Source organism: Ranitomeya imitator, chromosome 9, assembly GCF_032444005.1.
Source record: "Ranitomeya imitator isolate aRanImi1 chromosome 9, aRanImi1.pri, whole genome shotgun sequence".
Taxonomy (NCBI): domain Eukaryota; kingdom Metazoa; phylum Chordata; class Amphibia; order Anura; family Dendrobatidae; genus Ranitomeya; species Ranitomeya imitator.
The window spans coordinates 950,045-970,260 of NC_091290.1; the positions used below are offsets into that span (position 1 = coordinate 950,045).

The 20,216-nt window shown below is 45.8% G+C and overlaps 1 protein-coding gene across 14 annotated transcripts in view; it reads left to right on the forward strand.

Annotated features, from left to right (window-relative positions):
• PLEKHA7 (pleckstrin homology domain containing A7) overlaps positions 1-20,216 on the forward strand; it is a 273,292-nt gene that overhangs the window by 169,527 nt on the left and 83,549 nt on the right. For all 14 annotated transcript variants that reach the window (XM_069738520.1, XM_069738522.1, XM_069738521.1 and 11 more), the window contains 2 exons: positions 11,519-11,587; positions 12,309-12,389. In XM_069738520.1, coding sequence (XP_069594621.1) covers positions 11,519-11,587; positions 12,309-12,389 — 150 coding nt within the window. The remainder of the gene's footprint in view (positions 1-11,518; positions 11,588-12,308; positions 12,390-20,216) is intronic.

Consider the following 20,216-nt stretch of genomic DNA (forward strand, 5'->3'; position numbering starts at 1 on the left):
CCGTTCCCTGTGTGTAGGCATTACGCGCTCCCCGTTCCCTGTGTGTAGGCATTACGCGCTCCCAGTTCCCTGTGTGTAGGCATTACGCGCTCCCCGTTCCCTGTGTGTAGGCATTACGTGCTCCCTGTTCTCTACCTGTTGGCATCACGCGCTCCGCGTTCCCTACCTGTAGGCATCACGCGCTCCCCGTTCCCTACCTGTAGGCATCACGCGCTCCCCGTTCCCTACCTGTAGGCATTACGTGCTCCCTGTTCCCTACCTGTTGGCATTACACGCTCCCTGTTCCCTATGTGTAGGCATTACGCGCTCCCCGTTCCCTGTGTGTAGGCATTACGCGCTCCCAGTTCCCTGTGTGTAGGCATTACGCGCTCCCCGTTCCCTGTGTGTAGGCATTACGTGCTCCCTGTTCTCTACCTGTTGGCATCACGCGCTCCGCGTTCCCTACCTGTAGGCATCACGCGCTCCCCGTTCCCTACCTGTAGGCATCACGCGCTCCCCGTTCCCTACCTGTAGGCATTACGTGCTCCCTGTTCCCTACCTGTTGGCATTACACGCTCCCTGTTCCCTATGTGTAGGCATTACGCGCTCCCCGTTCCCTGTGTGTAGGCATTACGCGCTCCCAGTTCCCTGTGTGTAGGCATTACGCGCTCCCCGTTCCCTATGTGTAGGCATTACGCGCTCCCAGTTCCCTGTGTGTAGGCATTACGCGCTCCCCATTCCCTATGTGTAGGCATTACGCGCTCCCCGTTCCCTGTGTGTAGGCATTACGCGCTCCCAGTTCCCTGTGTGTAGGCACTACGCGCTCCCAGTTCCCTGTGTGTAGGCATTACGCGCTCCCCGTTCCCTACCTGTAGGCATTACGCGCTCCCCGTTGCCTACCTGTTGGCATCACGCGCTCCCCGTTGCCTACCTGTTGGCATCACGCGCTCCCCGTTCCCTACCTGTTGGCATCACGCGCTCCCCGTTCCCTACCTGTTGGCATTACGCGCTCCCCATTCCCTATGTGTAGGCATTACGTTCTCCCTGTTCCCTACCTGTTGGCATTACACGCTCCCTGTTCCCTACCTGTAGGCATTACGCGCTCCCCGTTCCCTGTGTGTAGGCATTACGCGCTCCCAGTTCCCTGTGTGTAGGCACTACGCGCTCCCAGTTCCCTGTGTGTAGGCATTACGCGCTCCCCGTTCCCTACCTGTAGGCATTACGCGCTCCCCGTTGCCTACCTGTTGGCATCACGCGCTCCCCGTTGCCTACCTGTTGGCATCACGCGCTCCCCGTTCCCTACCTGTTGGCATCACGCGCTCCCCGTTCCCTACCTGTTGGCATTACGCGCTCCCCATTCCCTATGTGTAGGCATTACGTTCTCCCTGTTCCCTACCTGTTGGCATTACACGCTCCCTGTTCCCTACCTGTTGGCATTACACGCTCCCTGTTCCCTATGTGTAGGCATTACGCGCTCCCCGTTCCCTGTGTGTAGGCATTACGCGCTCCCAGTTCCCTGTGTGTAGGCATTACGCGCTCCCCGTTCCCTATGTGTAGGCATTACGCGCTCCCAGTTCCCTGTGTGTAGGCATTACGCGCTCCCCATTCCCTATGTGTAGGCATTACGCGCTCCCCGTTCCCTGTGTGTAGGCATTACGCGCTCCCAGTTCCCTGTGTGTAGGCACTACGCGCTCCCAGTTCCCTGTGTGTAGGCATTACGCGCTCCCCGTTCCCTACCTGTAGGCATTACGCGCTCCCCGTTGCCTACCTGTTGGCATCACGCGCTCCCCGTTGCCTACCTGTTGGCATCACGCGCTCCCCGTTCCCTACCTGTTGGCATCACGCGCTCCCCGTTCCCTACCTGTTGGCATTACGCGCTCCCCATTCCCTATGTGTAGGCATTACGTTCTCCCTGTTCCCTACCTGTTGGCATTACACGCTCCCTGTTCCCTACCTGTAGGCATTACGCGCTCCCCGTTCCCTATGTGTAGGCATTACGCGCTCCCCGTTCCCTATGTGTAGGCATTACGCGCTCCCAGTTCCCTGTGTGTAGGCATTACGCGCTCCCCGTTCCCTATGTGTAGGCATTACGCGCTCCCAGTTCCCTGTGTGTAGGCATTACGCGCTCCCTGTTCCCTACCTCTTGGCATTACGCGCTCCCCGTTCCCTATATGTAGGCATTACCCGCTCCCCGTTCCCTATGTGTAGGCATTACGCGCTCCCCGTTCCCTGTGTGTAGGCATCACGCGCTCCCCGTTCCCTGTGTGTAGGCATCACGTGCTCCCCGTTCCCTATGTGTAGGCATTACACGCTCCCCGTTCCCTACCTGTTGGCATCACGCGCTCCGCGTTCCTTACCTGTTGGCATTACGCGCTCCCCGTTCCCTGTGTGTAGGCATTACGCGCTCCCAGTTCCCTGTGTGTAGGCATTACGTGCTCCCCGTTCCCTACCTGTTGGCATTACACGCTCCTCGTTCCCTACCTGTTGGCATTATTGTCACGATTCCCCCTGACCGCTGTCACCAATGGGTCAGGATTCACACCGTGACCGTCACCCCTACGTCACGGATTGAGGTGACTTTAGGCCAACAGGCGGCTATCACATGTGCAGGGGGGCTTATCTTAGTTATCCCTCCACTGCTAACAATGTGATGAAAAAAACCACTCACAAGGCTATTGACCTCTTAGTTTACAGCAGGGGCTTATTCTAGGTATCCCACTGCTTTTCTATATACCACGAACTGCAGGGATTTATGTATATCCCGCTTACAGTTCCACTTAACACTTGCAGCTCTCTGGCGCCCCCCTTACTCTCAGGTCAGATTAGGTACTGCACCCTGGGTAATTAGTCGCCAGAAAGGCTGCCTGCTATGTACTGGCTATTGGGCACGCTGCAGCGACGCGATAACTACTCCCACACAGGCAGGAACAATAATTATCAAACCCGCAGTTGCTTCAGCATAATCCAACCGTCAGCACACTTTCGCTGCCACCAGCTTCGATTAAACGGGTCCGAAGCTAACCCAACTCAACAGTAACAGTAGCGAATTTTCCCTTCAAGAGACTTAGGGTACAGTTTAGAGCAGGAGAACGAACTAATATATAATAGTATATCCCATTCAAAATAACTAGGCAGTGCGTTATCAAAAATAGTTTATAAAGATGTTATACATGAGACAATTGCAAATATGTACAAGGGTAATTATAACATAAAGGGAATAAATGAGAAAAGATAACACTCACATATTAAAAGCATTGCAGGCATCCAGGCTAGTGCAGTTTCCATACATCCCAGTCCATGGGATGTACCAGCTCTTCCAGGACAATAGGACAAAGCAGTCCAGAAGGAGAAATCAGCAAAAAGTGACTCCTCAGAGCCTGCCAGACACTTAAAACATTAAGGCTGTGACATCACAGAAAGGCTGGCTTATCCAGACCCTCCTCTCTCTACATTCTGCCTAAACTTTAAACTATTCTCTCTGATTTCTATAACTTCACTACAAAACATGTCAGCGTCCTAAAAAACCCATCAATCATCTCGGATTAACGTGAGCATTCTAATGAGATCAAATATGTCCTATCTGGGATACATATTTACAGAGAAAACCCTACTTCTTTACCAGATGGAGTTAGAAACTCGTGTTTCGCGGGTTGTGTAGATACACCGAGTGAGAATAAAAATATATATTTTCGTATTTCTAGCTTAAATCGTTTGCCTAATATCTAACAAAAACTAAACAAAGAATCTTTCCTGAATCTTGGAGCCACTTTTCCAGTTTGAACTAGAGAATGTGGGAGGGGTGAGGGACTTTCCTCTGAGCCTGGAATTTACGACCCCAGAGCAATAAAACCTCTCTTCCCCCATACTCTCAGAGAAGGAAAGCCAGGAATTTGCAGCTACAAACTGTTGCTCCAAGAAGGGGGGCTTAGCCCACACAGGCTAGAGAACTACTTATGATATTTCATACCATATCGTGACACCTCCCCCTTTTGGTGTGCGCTAGGGAGGCAGGACCTGATGGTTCTCCTCCATGCGCACCTCAGCAGGTTCACCCTGGTGGGCCAACCCATCACCATTGCCATGATCTGGCTCCATGGTGCCTTCGCCTACCCGGTTTCCCAGGTAGTGAACCTCCCTCATGCCCATCTGACACTTTCCCGGCTTGATAGTCAGTCCTGCTTGGTGAATTCGCCTGAGCACCTCCTCGAGATGCTGCAGGTGTTCCTTCCAGGAGGGACTGAAGATGGCAATGTCATCCAAGTACGCCACGGCGTACGTCTCCAGTCCCTGAAGCAGGAGGTTGACCATCCGCTGGAAAGTGGCAGGGGCATTCTTCATGCCGAAGGGCATGACCGTGGACTCGTACAGTCCAAAGGGTGTGATAAAGGCGGACTTTTCCTGCGCCTCGGGGCTCAGGGGAATCTGCCAGTATCCTCGACTCAGATCCATTATTGTTAGGTAATCGGCGCCAGCTAACTTCTCAAGCAGCTCCTCCATGCGCGGCATTGGGTGCGCCTCCGAGGCTGTGATGGCGTTGAGCCCCCTGTAGTCCACGCAGAACCGGGTGGTCCGGTCCTTCTTTGGCACGAGAACTACAGGTGATGCCCACGCGCTCTTTGACCGCCGAATCACCCCCAGCTGTAACATCTCATCGATCTCTTGGCGCATAGTCTGCTGCACCTGGTCAGAGATTCGATAGGGTGTTCGCCGTAGTGGGGCGCGATTCCCGGTGTCCACCTCGTGGACGGCTAACTCAGTCCTCCCAGGTCGGTTGGAGAACACGACCCGGAAAGGTTCCAGTGTGGTTTGCAACTGCACCCGCTGGGGTTCAGTTAACGAGGCGCTTACCTCCACATCCTCGATGGACCCATTGGCCTTGGCTTGGGCCAGCATGTCCAGGAGGGTGTCTTCCTCACCGTCTTCGGGCAAGCTGCAGACCGGGAGGACGAAAGGTTCACGTTCGTGATGAGCCTTCATCATGTTGACGTGAAAGGCCTTTCGCCTACCCCGAGCGTGGTCAAGCGTGACCACGTAAGTGACCGGGTTGAGCTGTTGGTGGACGACGTACGGGCCCTCCCAGGCTGCCTGAAGCTTATCCGTTGGTACCGGGACCAGCACCCACACCTTTTGACCAACGTGGTAGGTCCGCTCCCGGGCGTTCTGGTCGTACCAGTGCTTCTGATCAGCCTGAGCCTACGTCATGTTGTCATGCACCAACTGCGTCAAGGTCTGCATCTTGTCACGGAAGCGCATGACATACTCCACTATGGACACTTCAGAAGGGTTCGGCTCCTCTTCCCAGAATTCTCTTACCAACCCAAGGGGTCCCCGGACTCGCCTGCCGTACAGGAGCTCGAAGGGTGAGAACCCCGTCGAGGCCTGCGGAACCTCTCGGTAAGCGAACAGCAGGTGTGGGAGGTACCGCTCCCAGTCGCGCCCTTGAGGCTCAACCAGCATGCGTAGCATCTGTTTGAGGGTACCATTGAAGCGTTCACACAAGCCATTGGTCTGTGGGTGATACGCACTCGATACCAGGTGCTTCACCTGCATTCTCTTACAGAGAGCCTCCATTAGGCGAGACATAAATTGGGTCCCTTGATCAGTAAGCATTTCCCTGGGAAACCCTACACGTGAAAAGATGGCCAACAGGGCATCCGCCACCTTATCTGCCCTAGTTGACGACAGAGCTACTGCCTCTGGGTACCGGGTAGCATAGTCTACCACAGTAAGGATGTATTGCTTTCCAGAGCTGCTGGGGACGGCCAGCGGGCCCACAATGTCCACCGCGATCCTCTGGAAAGGCTCCTCTATCACTGGCAAAGGGATCAGGGGAGCCTTAATAGCAGGCCCCGCTTTCCCCACCCTTTGACAGGTGACACAGGAGCGGCAGTAGTTTGACACATCTGTCCCCATCTTAGGCCAATAGAAGTGTTGAGACAGCCGGGCCTTAGTTTTGCTGATCCCCAAGTGTCCAGCTAGCGGGATCTCATGGGCAATCCGCAACAACTCACCCCGGAATTGCTGTGGGACGACCAGCTGTCTTTCCCTCAACCACTCCTTTTGTGATTCTCCGGGTACTGTCTCCCGGTACAACCTACCTTGTTCCCAGAACACCTTCTCCTTATCAGTCTCGGAGAAGTGCGTCCCGGCAAGTTGTCTCAAACTCTCTAGGCTCGCATCTGTGTGCAGAGCGGCCTGAAACTCCTGGCTAGGGGAAGCCAGAAGCGATGTCAGGGTCCCTTCCCCACGGGAACCCTCTTGGACCTGCTCTGGGTCCACCTCTGGTTCAGTCACAGTAATGACTGAGGAGGGTCCGGAAGGCCGACAGTTATCTGCGTTCCGGGCACTCTGACTGCGGGTGACAGCAGCTACATAGGCTGTCTCCCCGGGGGTTTCTACAGGCCCATCAGCCGATGCTGCTATGGGCTCTACCTCCCCATCCACCCCCAACACTCCAGGGGCAGTGCTACTTATGGGCCAGTTACCTTCCTCGGTGGCACTGGTCAATTTCATGGCATCACCTTTCTCACGGTTCCCATGCTTCTCCCCATTTCCTGTAGCACCGACACTTGCCCCTGTTAGGGGTTCCTCAGCCGTCTCACTCCGCAGAGCGACGTGGCTGGGCACGCCTGTACCTATGGACACATTAACCTTCACAGAAAAATCATTATCAGGTTCAGCTGGCACAGGTACAACATTTTCACCATCAATCCTAGGGAAAAAATGGTTATTAGATGCATCATTACAAGATAAAGCATGGTCAGGTAACACATGCGATTTCCCATCATCATCATCATCATCATCAGGGTTAACGTTACCCTTATTAGTAGATTGGGGAGGGGTGTCAGGAACGTAGTATGCAAACATCCTCCCCAAATCAGTCCCCAACAAAACATCAGTGGGCAAATTATCAGACAGCCCCACTTCCTTCACCCCGCTCCCAGCACCCCAATCAATAAAAACCCGGGCCATCGGTAAGGGACAGCTAATGCCCCCAATCCCAGTGACAGTTAGGGTTTTCCCCGGAATGATTTCTTCAGGGGCCGCCAGTTCGGGTCGGATGAGGGTTCGTTCAGCCCCGGTGTCCTTGAGGCCTGTAGCAACATGGCCTCCCACAGTGACGTGCTGTACGTTGTCACACACCCTCCCAACCACACCACCCACCAAAAGAACTGGTGCATTAGGCCCTGGGGCCCTGGCTGGGGGGTTCTTCGGCCTGTCTGGACAGAAGGTACTGATATGCCCAGGCCGCTTGCAGGTGTAACACGCGCGAGGTTCGGTGGTAGGTCTGGTGCTGTTGGCCACAGGGCCAGGACCTCGGGTGTGCTGGCTGGCAGGGGTACTGGCGTTGGTTGCAGGCTTACCCCCTCTCCAGCTGGTGGTGACTGGCTTCCGCACTTCCGATCTACGGTTGGCCTCATAGGCATCGGCAATCTGTGCTGCTTTCGTCACGTCTTTGGGTTCTCTGTCCATCACGAACTGTCGCACCTCAGCTGGGCAAAGATGAAAGAACTGGTCTTTGATCATCAGGTCTCGCAGCTGCGCAAAGGTGGTCACTGACAGTCCTTGGGTCCACTGGTCAAAGTGGGTCCCCAGTCCATGCACCACATCACTGTAACTGTCGTGTGGGCCACGTTGGAGGGTCCGGAACTTTCTACGGTACACCTCGGGTGTAAGCTGGTACTTGGCTATCAGAGCCTTTTTGATGGCCTCATAGTCACCATCTTGTTCTTGAGGGAGGGCAGCAAACGCCTCCAGAGCTTTACCTCTCAGCCCTGGTGTCAGGTATCGGGCCCATTCATCTGTAGGCAGCCGGTACTGTCTGCAGGCTTTCTCAAAGGCCCGCAGAAAAGTGTCCAAGTCTCCGTCCTTCTCCATAACAGGGAAGTGATCGGGCCGGGGTTTAGGCATCTGAGCGCTGCTGGGCTCACGGCTGGACTGGGACGACCCCTGCATTTGCAGTCGGGCCATCTGCAGCTGGTACTCCCGCTCCGCTTGGGCCTCTCGCTCGGCTCGCTGGGCCTCTCTCTCGGCTCGCTGGGCCTGGGCCTCTCTCTCAGCTCGCTCCTGGTATTGCTGGATCAGCTGCAGACGTCTCTCTAGGTCATCTGCGGAGCATTGTTGCAGAGCCAGCTGCAGGAGGAGGTCTGCGGCCCCCTGGTTGCCAGTAGGGCCCGTATTCAGTGGTTGGACCTCTGCTGCAGCCTCATGTTCGCTGGTGCTGGCTTCTGCGGCCTCTGAGCTCTGAGATTGGTCTCGAGCGGCTTCCCATTGCACCAGATCTGCGACCAGTTGGGCTTTGTTTTTGCTTGCAAAGTCAATGTGCTGTGACTTGCATAAGGCAACAAGGGTGTCTCTGGTCTGCTGCTCATAGAAGGTTTCTCCCAGCACAACCATGGTTGCCAAATAAAAGATAGGATAGAAAAACGAAGAGGAAGGGAAGGGATAATTACCAGTACGCAATTGTCTCACAACTAAAAAGCACTGAGTTCGTTCTCCAAACTTATTTGCGCAGAGTCCTCGCAAGAACTTTCTGCAAGTTTTTAGTGAGAGGAATGATTACTCAAACCAAATCACTAATGCTCTAAGATATCCCACCGCCTTGCCACCAATTGTCACGATTCCCCTGACCGCTGTCACCAATGGGTCAGGATTCACACCGTGACCGTCACCCCTACGTCACGGATTGAGGTGACTTTAGGCCAACAGACGGCTATCACATGTGCAGGGGGGCTTATCTTAGTTATCCCTCCACTGCTAACAATGTGATGAAAAAAACCACTCACAAGGCTATTGACCTCTTAGTTTACAGCAGGGGCTTATTCTAGGTATCCCACTGCTTTTCTATATACCACGAACTGCAGGGATTTATGTATATCCCGCTTACAGTTCCACTTAACACTTGCAGCTCTCTGGCGCCCCCCTTACTCTCAGGTCAGATTAGGTACTGCACCCTGGGTAATTAGTCGCCAGAAAGGCTGCCTGCTATGTACTGGCTATTGGGCACGCTGCAGCGACGCGATAACTACTCCCACACGGGCAGGAACAATAATTATCAAACCCGCAGTTGCTTCAGCATAATCCAACCGTCAGCACACTTTCGCTGCCACCAGCTTCGATTAAACGGGTCCGAAGCTAACCCAACTCAACAGTAACAGTAGCGAATTTTCCCTTCAAGAGACTTAGGGTACAGTTTAGAGCAGGAGAACGAACTAATATATAATAGTATATCCCATTCAAAATAACTAGGCAGTGCGTTATCAAAAATAGTTTATAAAGATGTTATACATGAGACAATTGCAAATATGTACAAGGGTAATTATAACATAAAGGGAATAAATGAGAAAAGATAACACTCACATATTAAAAGCATTGCAGGCATCCAGGCTAGTGCAGTTTCCATACATCCCAGTCCATGGGATGTACCAGCTCTTCCAGGACAATAGGACAAAGCAGTCCAGAAGGAGAAATCCGCAAAAAGTGACTCATCAGAGCCTGCCAGACACTTAAAACATTAAGGCTGTGACATCACAGAAAGGCTGGCTTATCCAGACCCTCCTCTCTCTACATTCTGAGGAAACTTTAAACTATTCTCTCTGATTTCTATAACTTCACTACAAAACATGTCAGCGTCCTAAAAAACCCATCAATCATCTCGGATTAACGTGAGCATTCTAATGAGATCAAATATGTCCTATCTGGGATACATATTTACAGAGAAAACCCTACTTCTTTACCAGATGGAGTTAGAAACTCGTGTTTCGCGGGTTGTGTAGATACACCGAGTGAGAATAAAAATATATATTTTCGTATTTCTAGCTTAAATCGTTTGCCTAATATCTAACAAAAACTAAACAAAGAATCTTTCCTGAATCTTGGAGCCACTTTTCCAGTTTGAACTAGAGAATGTGGGAGGGGTGAGGGACTTTCCTCTGAGCCTGGAATTTACGACCCCAGAGCAATAAAACCTCTCTTCCCCCATACTCTCAGAGAAGGAAAGCCAGGAATTTGCAGCTACAAACTGTTGCTCCAAGAAGGGGGGCTTAGCCCACACAGGCTAGAGAACTACTTATGATATTTCATACCATATCGTGACAATTATGCGCTCCCCGTTCCCTACCTGTTGGCATTACGTGCTCCCCGTTCCCTGTGTGTAGGCATCACGCGCTCCCTGTTCCCTGTCTGTTGGCTTTACACGCTCCCCGTTCCCTACCTGTAGGCATTATGCGCTCCCCGTTCCCTACCTGTAGGCATTATGCGCTCCCCGTTCCGTACCTGTAGGCATTATGCGCTCCCCGTTCCCTACCTGTAGGCATTACGCGCTCCCCGTTCCCTACCTGTAGGCATTACGTGCTCCCCGTTCCCTACCTGTTGGCATTAGACGCTCCCCGTTCCCTATGTGTAGGCATTACGCGCTCCCCGTTCCCTGTGTGTAGGCATTACGTGCTCCCTGTTCTCTACCTGTTGGCATCACGCGCTCCCCGTTCCCTACCTGTTGGCATCACGCGCTCCCCGTTCCCTACCTGTTGGCATTACGCGCTCCCCGTTCCCTACCTGTTGGCATCACGCGCTCCCCGTTCCCTACCTGTTGGCATCACGCGCTCCCCGTTCCCTACCTGTTGGCATTACGCGCTCCCCGTTCCCTACCTGTAGGCATTACGTGCTCCCTGTTCCCTTCCTGTTGGCATCACGCGCTCCCCTTTCCCTACCTGTAGGCATTACGCGCTCCCCGTTCCCTATGTGTAGGCATTACGTGCTCCCCGTTCCCTACCTGTTGGCATTACGCGCTCCCCGTTCCCTACCTGTTGGCATTACGCGCTCCCCGTTCCCTACCTGTAGGCATTACGCGCTCCCCGTTCCCTACCTGTAGGCATTACGCGCTCCCTATTCCCTACCTGTTGGCATTACACGCTCCCCGTTCCCTACCTGTTGGCATTACACGCTCCCCGTTCCCTATGTGTTGGCATTACGCGCTCCCTGTTCCCTGTGTGTAGGCATTACGCACTCCCTGTTCCCTACCTGTAGGCATTACGCGCTCCCTGTTCCCTACCTGTTGGCATTACACGCTCCCCGTTCCCTACCTGTAGGCATTACGCGCTCCCTGTTCCCTACCTATAGGCATTACGCGCTCCCCGTTCCCTATGTGTAGGCATTACGCGCTCCCTGTTCCCTACCTGTAGGCATTACGCGCTCCCTGTTCCCTACCTATAGGCATTACGCGCTCCCCGTTCCCTATGTGTAGGCATTACGCACTCCCTGTTCCCTACCTGTTGGCATCACGCGCTCCCCGCTCCCTACCTGTTGGCATCACGTGGTCACTGCCATCGCAACACATTCTGCTCTCATTGGTTGTGATGGCAGCCCCGTCTGCTGGTGTCACAGGTGGACCATCTCTTAGCGATTACGTTTGCGTTTCCTGCCGCCATGTTTCTATGTTTGTACCATCACACGCTGTACACTGCATGCGCCAGTGGCTTCCTCATATCTCGTGTGTCCTCATTCGTCATCTCTCTTACACTTTGTGCTTCCCGACCACCAGGTGACTGGGCGAGAATCCTACAAGGAACGATCCACAAAACCCGTGAAAATTGCTGAAAGTGACATTGATGTAAGTTAAATTCTGCAGAATAACAGGAAGTGTGGCGTCCAGCAACCCCGAGTGTCAGTGACGGCGATCACATGGCGAAGGGAAAGCAAAATGGACGATGAACTCAAATCCTGCAAAATGTATCAGAATTGTGATTGGTGTTACCTGATCATCCGTTATTGTTGTGCATCGGGGCAAGTGAGCCATACATGAGGAGCATGGAACATGGCGGCTCCTGAGTACTCCTAGGGCCCATATCCTCAGCACAAGCAGTAATGGTGTTTCCCCACTGCCTCCTACAGCTCTTATCTGATGTGTATTTAACATTTTTCACCCTCCCATCTGTTATCGCTCTCCTTCTCTCGCCTACCTCCCGTCGCCCGCTCTCTCGCCTACCTCCCGTCGCCCGCTCTCTCGCCTACCTCCCGTCGCCCGCTCTCTCGCCTACCTCCCGTCGCCCGCTCTCTCGCCTACCTCCCGTCGCCCGCTCTCTCGCCTACCTCCCGTCGCCCGCTCTCTCGCCTACCTCCCGTCGCCCGCTCTCTCGCCTACCTCCCGTCGCCCGCTCTCTCGCCTACCTCCCGTCGCCCGCTCTCTCGCCTACCTCCCGTCGCCCGCTCTCTCGCCTACCTCCCGTCGCCCGCTCTCTCGCCTACCTCCCGTCGCCCGCTCTCTCGCCTTAATTTTCTTTCTCTCTCTTGTATACGTCAGTTGCTCTCATATGTTTGCTGGTCTCTTGTAGGTGAAGCTTAGTATCCTGTGCGAACAAGATCGGATTCTGCAGGACCTGGAAGACAAGATCCGTGCTCTGAAGGACAATAAGGTCAGTGACTGCGCAGAACACAAAACAAATACCACCGTGAAAAAACTAGTGTGGGAGATAGAAAATCCCTACAAGATACCTATGCTGGTGTCTACCTATCTGCGGGGGTTGGCGCCCTAAGGGATACGATTCTGGCGCCCTCGCTCAGCGGCGGCTGACCCGAGGGTCCCTAATTGACCCCAACGATCCAAATGGGTCCCTCTGCCCACACAAAAATGAACTAAAGGTGCCCCTACAACTCTAGACATAGATCACACCTATCAATAGGGAATCCTGTACCCCACCGTGCAATAAAAACATTAGAGAACATGACATATGACATAATTCATGACCTAATACGGTTACCAGTTGGTATATGTGATGTTATGCTGGTAGACTCTCCCAACAACCCCTACCCTATATATATCTATATGTCTATCTATCTCTATCTATCTCTATCTATCTATCTATCTATCTATCTCTATGCATATAGTATATGTGATGTTATGCTGGTAGACTCTCCCAACAACCCCTATCCTATATATATATATATAAGAGGACATGAGCGTGGTGCTCATGTGGTGTAATATATATATATATATATATATATATATATATATATATATATATATATGCACCACGCTCATGTCCGAGTTCGAGGATACTCATGGCCAGGTGAGGTGCCGTCAGCCTAATGTCTGTTTTGCCTCAAATGTGACATCGTCCCCAGGCATATACCAACTGGTAACCGTATTAGGTCATGAATTATGTCATATGTCATGTTCTCTAATGTTTTTATTGCACGGTGGGGTACAGGATTCCCTATTGATAGGTGTGATCTATGTCTAGAGTTGTAGGGGCACCTTTAGTTCATTTTTGTGTGGGCAGAGGGACCCATTTGGATCGTTGGGGTCAATTAGGGACCCTCGGGTCAGCCGCCGCTGAGCGGGGGCGCCAGAATCGTATCCCTTAGGGCGCCAACCCCCGCAGATAGGTAGACACCAGCATAGGTATCTTGTAGGGATTTTCCATCTCGCACACTAGTTTTTCACGGTGGTATTTGTTATTATTACTTATTGTTATGGCGCGTTCGTTACATGTGAGGAGGGGTTACATAATATTTGTAGTGTTTTTGTATTGGGTACTTGTTGTTATTACTTATTGTTATGGCGCGTTCGTTACATGTGAGGAGGTTACATAATATTTGTAGTGTTTTTGTATTGGGTATTTGTTATTATTTATTGTTATGGCACGTTCGTTACATGTGAGGAGGGGGTACATAATATTTGTAGTGTTTTTGTATTGGTATTTGTTATTATTATTATTTATTGTTATGGCGCGTTCGTTACATGTGAGGAGGGTTACATAATATTTGTAGTGTTTTTGTATTGGGTACTTGTTGTTATTACTTATTGTTATGGCACGTTCGTTACATGTGAGGAGGGGTACATAATATTTGTAGTGTTTTTGTATTGGGTATTTGTTATTATTATTTATTGTTATGGCGCGTTCGTTACATGTGAGGAGGGTTACATAATATTTGTAGTGTTTTTGTATTGGGTATTTGTTATTATTTATTGTTATGGCGTGTTCGTTACATGTGAGGAGGGGGTACATAATATTTGTAGTGTTTTTGTATTGGGTATTTGTTATTATTTATTGTTATGGCGCGTTCGTTACATGTGAGGAGGGGGTACATAATATTTGTAGTGTTTTTGTATTGGGTATTTGTTATTATTTATTGTTATGGCGCGTTCGTTACATGTGAGGAGGGGGTACATAATATTTGTAGTGTTTTTGTATTGGGTATTTGTTATTATTTATTGTTATGGCGCGTTCGTTACATGTGAGGAGGGGGTACATAATATTTGTAGTGTTTTTGTATTGGGTATTTGTTATTATTTATTGTTATGGCGTGTTCGTTACATGTGAGGAGGTTACATAATATTTGTAGTGTTTTTGTATTGGGTACTTGTTGTTATTACTTATTGTTATGGCACGTTCGTTACATGTGAGGAGGGGTACATAATATTTGTAGTGTTTTTGTATTGGGTATTTGTTATTATTATTTATTGTTATGGCGCGTTCGTTACATGTGAGGAGGGTTACATAATATTTGTAGTGTTTTTGTATTGGGTATTTGTTATTATTTATTGTTATGGCGCGTTCGTTACATGTGAGGAGGGGTTACATAATATTTGTAGTGTTTTTGTATTGGGTATTTGTTATTATTTATTGTTATGGCGCGTTCGTTACATGTGAGGAGGGGTTACATAATATTTGTAGTGTTTTTGTATTGGGTATTTGTTATTATTTATTGTTATGGCGCGTTCGTTACATGTGAGGAGGGGTTACATAATATTTGTAGTGTTTTTGTATTGGGTATTTGTTATTATTTATTGTTATGGCGCGTTCGTTACATGTGAGGAGGGGTTACATAATATTTGTAGTGTTTTTGTATTGGGTACTTGTTGTTATTACTTATTGTTATGGCACGTTCGTTACATGTGAGGAGGGGTACATAATATTTGTAGTGTTTTTGTATTGGGTATTTGTTATTATTATTATTTATTGTTATGGCGCGTTCGTTACATGTGAGGAGGGGTTACATAATATTTGTAGTGTTTTTGTATTGGGTATTTGTTATTATTTATTGTTATGGCGCGTTCGTTACATGTGAGGAGGGGTTACATAATATTTGTAGTGTTTTTGTATTGGGTATTTGTTATTATTTATTGTTATGGCGCGTTCGTTACATGTGAGGAGGGGTTACATAATATTTGTAGTGTTTTTGTATTGGGTATTTGTTATTATTTATTGTTATGGCGCGTTCGTTACATGTGAGGAGGGGTTACATAATATTTGTAGTGTTTTTGTATTGGGTATTTGTTATTATTATTTATTGTTATGGCGCGTTCGTTACATGTGAGGAGGGTTACATAATATTTGTAGTGTTTTTGTATTGGGTATTTGTTATTATTTATTGTTATGGCGCGTTCGTTACATGTGAGGAGGGGTTACATAATATTTGTAGTGTTTTTGTATTGGGTATTTGTTATTATTTATTGTTATGGCGCGTTCGTTACATGTGAGGAGGGGTTACATAATATTTGTAGTGTTTTTGTATTGGGTACTTGTTGTTATTACTTATTGTTATGGCACGTTCGTTACATGTGAGGAGGGGTACATAATATTTGTAGTGTTTTTGTATTGGGTATTTGTTATTATTATTTATTGTTATGGCGCGTTCGTTACATGTGAGGAGGGGTTACATAATATTTGTAGTGTTTTTGTATTGGGTATTTGTTATTATTATTATTTATTGTTATGGCGCGTTCGTTACATGTGAGGAGGGTGTACATAATATTTGTAGTGTTTTTGTATTGGGTACTTGTTGTTATTACTTATTGTTATGGCGCGTTCGTTACATGTGAGGAGGGGTTACATAATATTTGTAGTGTTTTTGTATTGGGTATTTGTTATTATTATTATTTATTGTTATGGCGCGTTCGTTACATGTGAGGAGGGGTTACATAATATTTGTAGTGTTTTTGTATTGGGTATTTGTTATTATTATTTATTGTTATGGCGTGTTCGTTACATGTGAGGAGGGTTACATAATATTTGTAGTGTTTTTGTATTGGTATTTATTATTATTATTATTTATTGTTATGGTGCGTTCGTTACATGTGAGGAGGGGTTACATAATATTTGTAGTGTTTTTGTATTGGGTATTTGTTATTATTATTATTTATTGTTATGGCGCGTTCGTTACATGTGAGGAGGGGTTACATAATATTTGTAGTGTTTTTGTATTGGTATTTGTTATTATTATTATTTATTGTTATGGTGCGTTCGTTACATGTGAGGAGGGTGTACATAATATTTGTAGTGTTTTTGTATTGGGTATTTGTTATTATTATTATTTATTGTTATGGCGCGTTCGTTACATGTGAGGAGGGTTACATAATATTTGTAGTGTTTTTGTATTGGGTATTTGTTATTATTATTATTATTGTTATGGCGCGTTCGTTACATGTGAGGAGGGGTTACATAATATTTGTAGTGTTTTTGTATTGGGTATTTGTTATTATTTATTGTTATGGCGCGTTCGTTACATGTGAGGAGGGGTTACATAATATTTGTAGTGTTTTTGTATTGGGTATTTGTTATTATTTATTGTTATGGCGCGTTCGTTACATGTGAGGAGGGGGTACATAATATTTGTAGTGTTTTTGTATTGGGTATTTGTTATTATTATTATTATTGTTATGGCGCGTTCGTTACATGTGAGGAGGGGTGACATAATATTTGTAGTGTTTTTGTATTGGGTATTTGTTATTATTATTTATTGTTATGGCGCGTTCGTTACATGTGAGGAGGGTTACATAATATTTGTAGTGTTTTTGTATTGGTATTTGTTATTATTATTATTTATTGTTATGGCGCGTTCGTTACATGTGAGGAGGGGTTACATAATATTTGTAGTGTTTTTGTATTGGGTACTTGTTGTTATTACTTATTGTTATGGCACGTTCGTTACATGTGAGGAGGGTGTACATAATATTTGTAGTGTTTTTGTATTGGGTATTTGTTATTATTATTATTTATTGTTATGGCGCGTTCGTTACATGTGAGGAGGGGTTACATAATATTTGTAGTGTTTTTGTATTGGGTATTTGTTATTATTATTTATTGTTATGGCGTGTTCGTTACATGTGAGGAGGGTTACATAATATTTGTAGTGTTTTTGTATTGGTATTTGTTATTATTATTATTTATTGTTATGGTGCGTTCGTTACATGTGAGGAGGGTGTACATAATATTTGTAGTGTTTTTGTATTGGTATTTGTTATTATTATTATTGTTATGGCGCGTTCGTTACATGTGAGGAGGGGGTACATAATATTTGTAGTGTTTTTGTATTGGTATTTGTTATTATTATTATTGTTATGGCGCGTTCGTTACATGTGAGGAGGGGTTACATAATATTTGTAGTGTTTTTGTATTGGGTATTTGTTATTATTTATTGTTATGGCGTGTTCGTTACATGTGAGGAGGGGTTACATAATATTTGTAGTGTTTTTGTATTGGGTATTTGTTATTATTTATTGTTATGGCGCGTTCGTTACATGTGAGGAGGGGTTACATAATATTTGTAGTGTTTTTGTATTGGGTATTTGTTATTATTTATTGTTATGGCGTGTTCGTTACATGTGAGGAGGTTACATAATATTTGTATTGTTTTTGTATTGGTTATTTGTTATTATTTATTGTTATGGCGCGTTCGTTACATGTGAGGAGGGGTTACATAATATTTGTAGTGTTTTTGTATTGGGTATTTGTTATTTATTGTTATGGCGTGTTCGTTACATGTGAGGAGGGGTTACATAATATTTGTAGTGTTTTTGTATTGGGTATTTGTTATTATTATTATTTATTGTTATGGCGCGTTCGTTACATGTGAGGAGGGGTTACATAATATTTGTAGTGTATTTGTATTGGTATTTGTTATTATTATTATTTATTGTTATGGCGCGTTCGTTACATGTGAGGAGGGGGTACATAATATTTGTATTGTTTTTGTATTGGGTATTTGTTATTATTATTATTTATTGTTATGGCGTGTTCGTTACATGTGAGGAGGGGTTACATAATAATTGTAGTGTTTTTGTATTGGGTATTTGTTATTATTTATTGTTATGGCGCGTTCGTTACATGTGAGGAGGGGTTACATAATATTTGTAGTGTTTTTGTATTGGGTATTTGTTATTATTATTATTTATTGTTATGGCGCGTTCGTTACATGTGAGGAGGGGTTACATAATATTTGTAGTGTATTTGTATTGGTATTTGTTATTATTATTATTTATTGTTATGGCGCGTTCGTTACATGTGAGGAGGGGGTACATAATATTTGTATTGTTTTTGTATTGGGTATTTGTTATTATTATTATTTATTGTTATGGCACGTTCGTTACATGTGAGGAGGGTTACATAATATTTGTAGTGTTTTTGTATTGGTATTTGTTATTATTATTATTTATTGTTATGGCGCGTTCGTTACATGTGAGGAGGGGGTACATAATATTTGTAGTGTTTTTGTATTGGGTATTTGTTATTATTATTATTTATTGTTATGGCGCGTTCGTTACATGTGAGGAGGGGTGTACATAATATTTGTAGTGTTTTTGTATTGGGTATTTCTTATTATTATTATTTATTGTTATGGCGCGTTCGTTACATGTGAGGAGGGTGTACATAATATTTGTAGTGTTTTTGTATTGGTATTTGTTATTATTATTTATTGTTATGGCGCGTTCGTTACATGTGAGGAGGGTTACATAATATTTGTAGTGTTTTTGTATTGGTATTTATTATTATTATTATTTATTGTTATGGCGCGTTCGTTACATGTGAGGAGGGTGTACATAATATTTGTAGTGTATTTGTATTGGGTATTTGTTATTATTATTTATTGTTATGGCGTGTTCGTTACATGTGAGGAGGGGGTACATAATATTTGTAGTGTTTTTGTATTGGTATTTGTTATTATTATTTATTGTTATGGCGCGTTCGTTACATGTGAGGAGGGTTACATAATATTTGTAGTGTTTTTGTATTGGTATTTGTTATTATTATTTATTGTTATGGCGTGTTCGTTACATGTGAGGAGGGGGTACATAATATTTGTAGTGTTTTTGTATTGGTATTTGTTATTATTATTTATTGTTATGGCGCGTTCGTTACATGTGAGGAGGGTTACATAATATTTGTAGTGTTTTTGTATTGGTATTTGTTATTATTATTTATTGTTATGGCGTGTTCGTTACATGTGAGGAGGGGGTACATAATATTTGTAGTGTTTTTGTATTGGGTATTTGTTATTATTATTTATTGTTATGGCGCGTTCGTTACATGTGAGGAGGTTACATAATATTTGTAGTGTTTTTGTATTGGGTATTTGTTATTATTTATTGTTATGGCGTGTTCGTTACATGTGAGGAGGGGGTACATAATATTTGTAGTGTTTTTGTATTGGTATTTGTTATTATTATTTATTGTTATGGCGCGTTCGTTACATGTGAGGAGGTTACATAATATTTGTAGTGTTTTTGTATTGGGTATTTGTTATTATTTATTGTTATGGCGCGTTCGTTACATGTGAGGAGGGGGTACATAATATTTGTAGTGTTTTTGTATTGGGTATTTGTTATTATTATTTATTGTTATGGCGCGTTCGTTACATGTGAGGAGGGGGTACATAATATTTGTAGTGTTTTTGTATTGGGTATTTGTTATTGTTATTATTTATTGTTATGGCGCGTTCGTTACATGTGAGGAGGGTTACATAATATTTGTAGTGTTTTTGTATTGGGTATTTGTTATTATTATTTATTGTTATGGCGCGTTCGTTACATGTGAGGAGGTTACATAATATTTGTAGTGTTTTTGTATTGGTATTTGTTATTATTATTTATTGTTATGGCGCGTTCGTTACATGTGAGGAGGGGGTACATAATATTTGTAGTGTTTTTGTATTGGTATTTGTTATTATTATTTATTGTTATGGCGCGTTCGTTACATGTGAGGAGGTTACATAATATTTGTAGTGTTTTTGTATTGGTATTTGTTATTATTATTTATTGTTATGGCGTGTTCGTTACATGTGAGGAGGGGGTACATAATATTTGTAGTGTTTTTGTATTGGTATTTGTTATTATTATTTATTGTTATGGCGCGTTCGTTACATGTGAGGAGGTTACATAATATTTGTAGTGTTTTTGTATTGGGTATTTGTTATTATTTATTGTTATGGCGCGTTCGTTACATGTGAGGAGGGGGTAC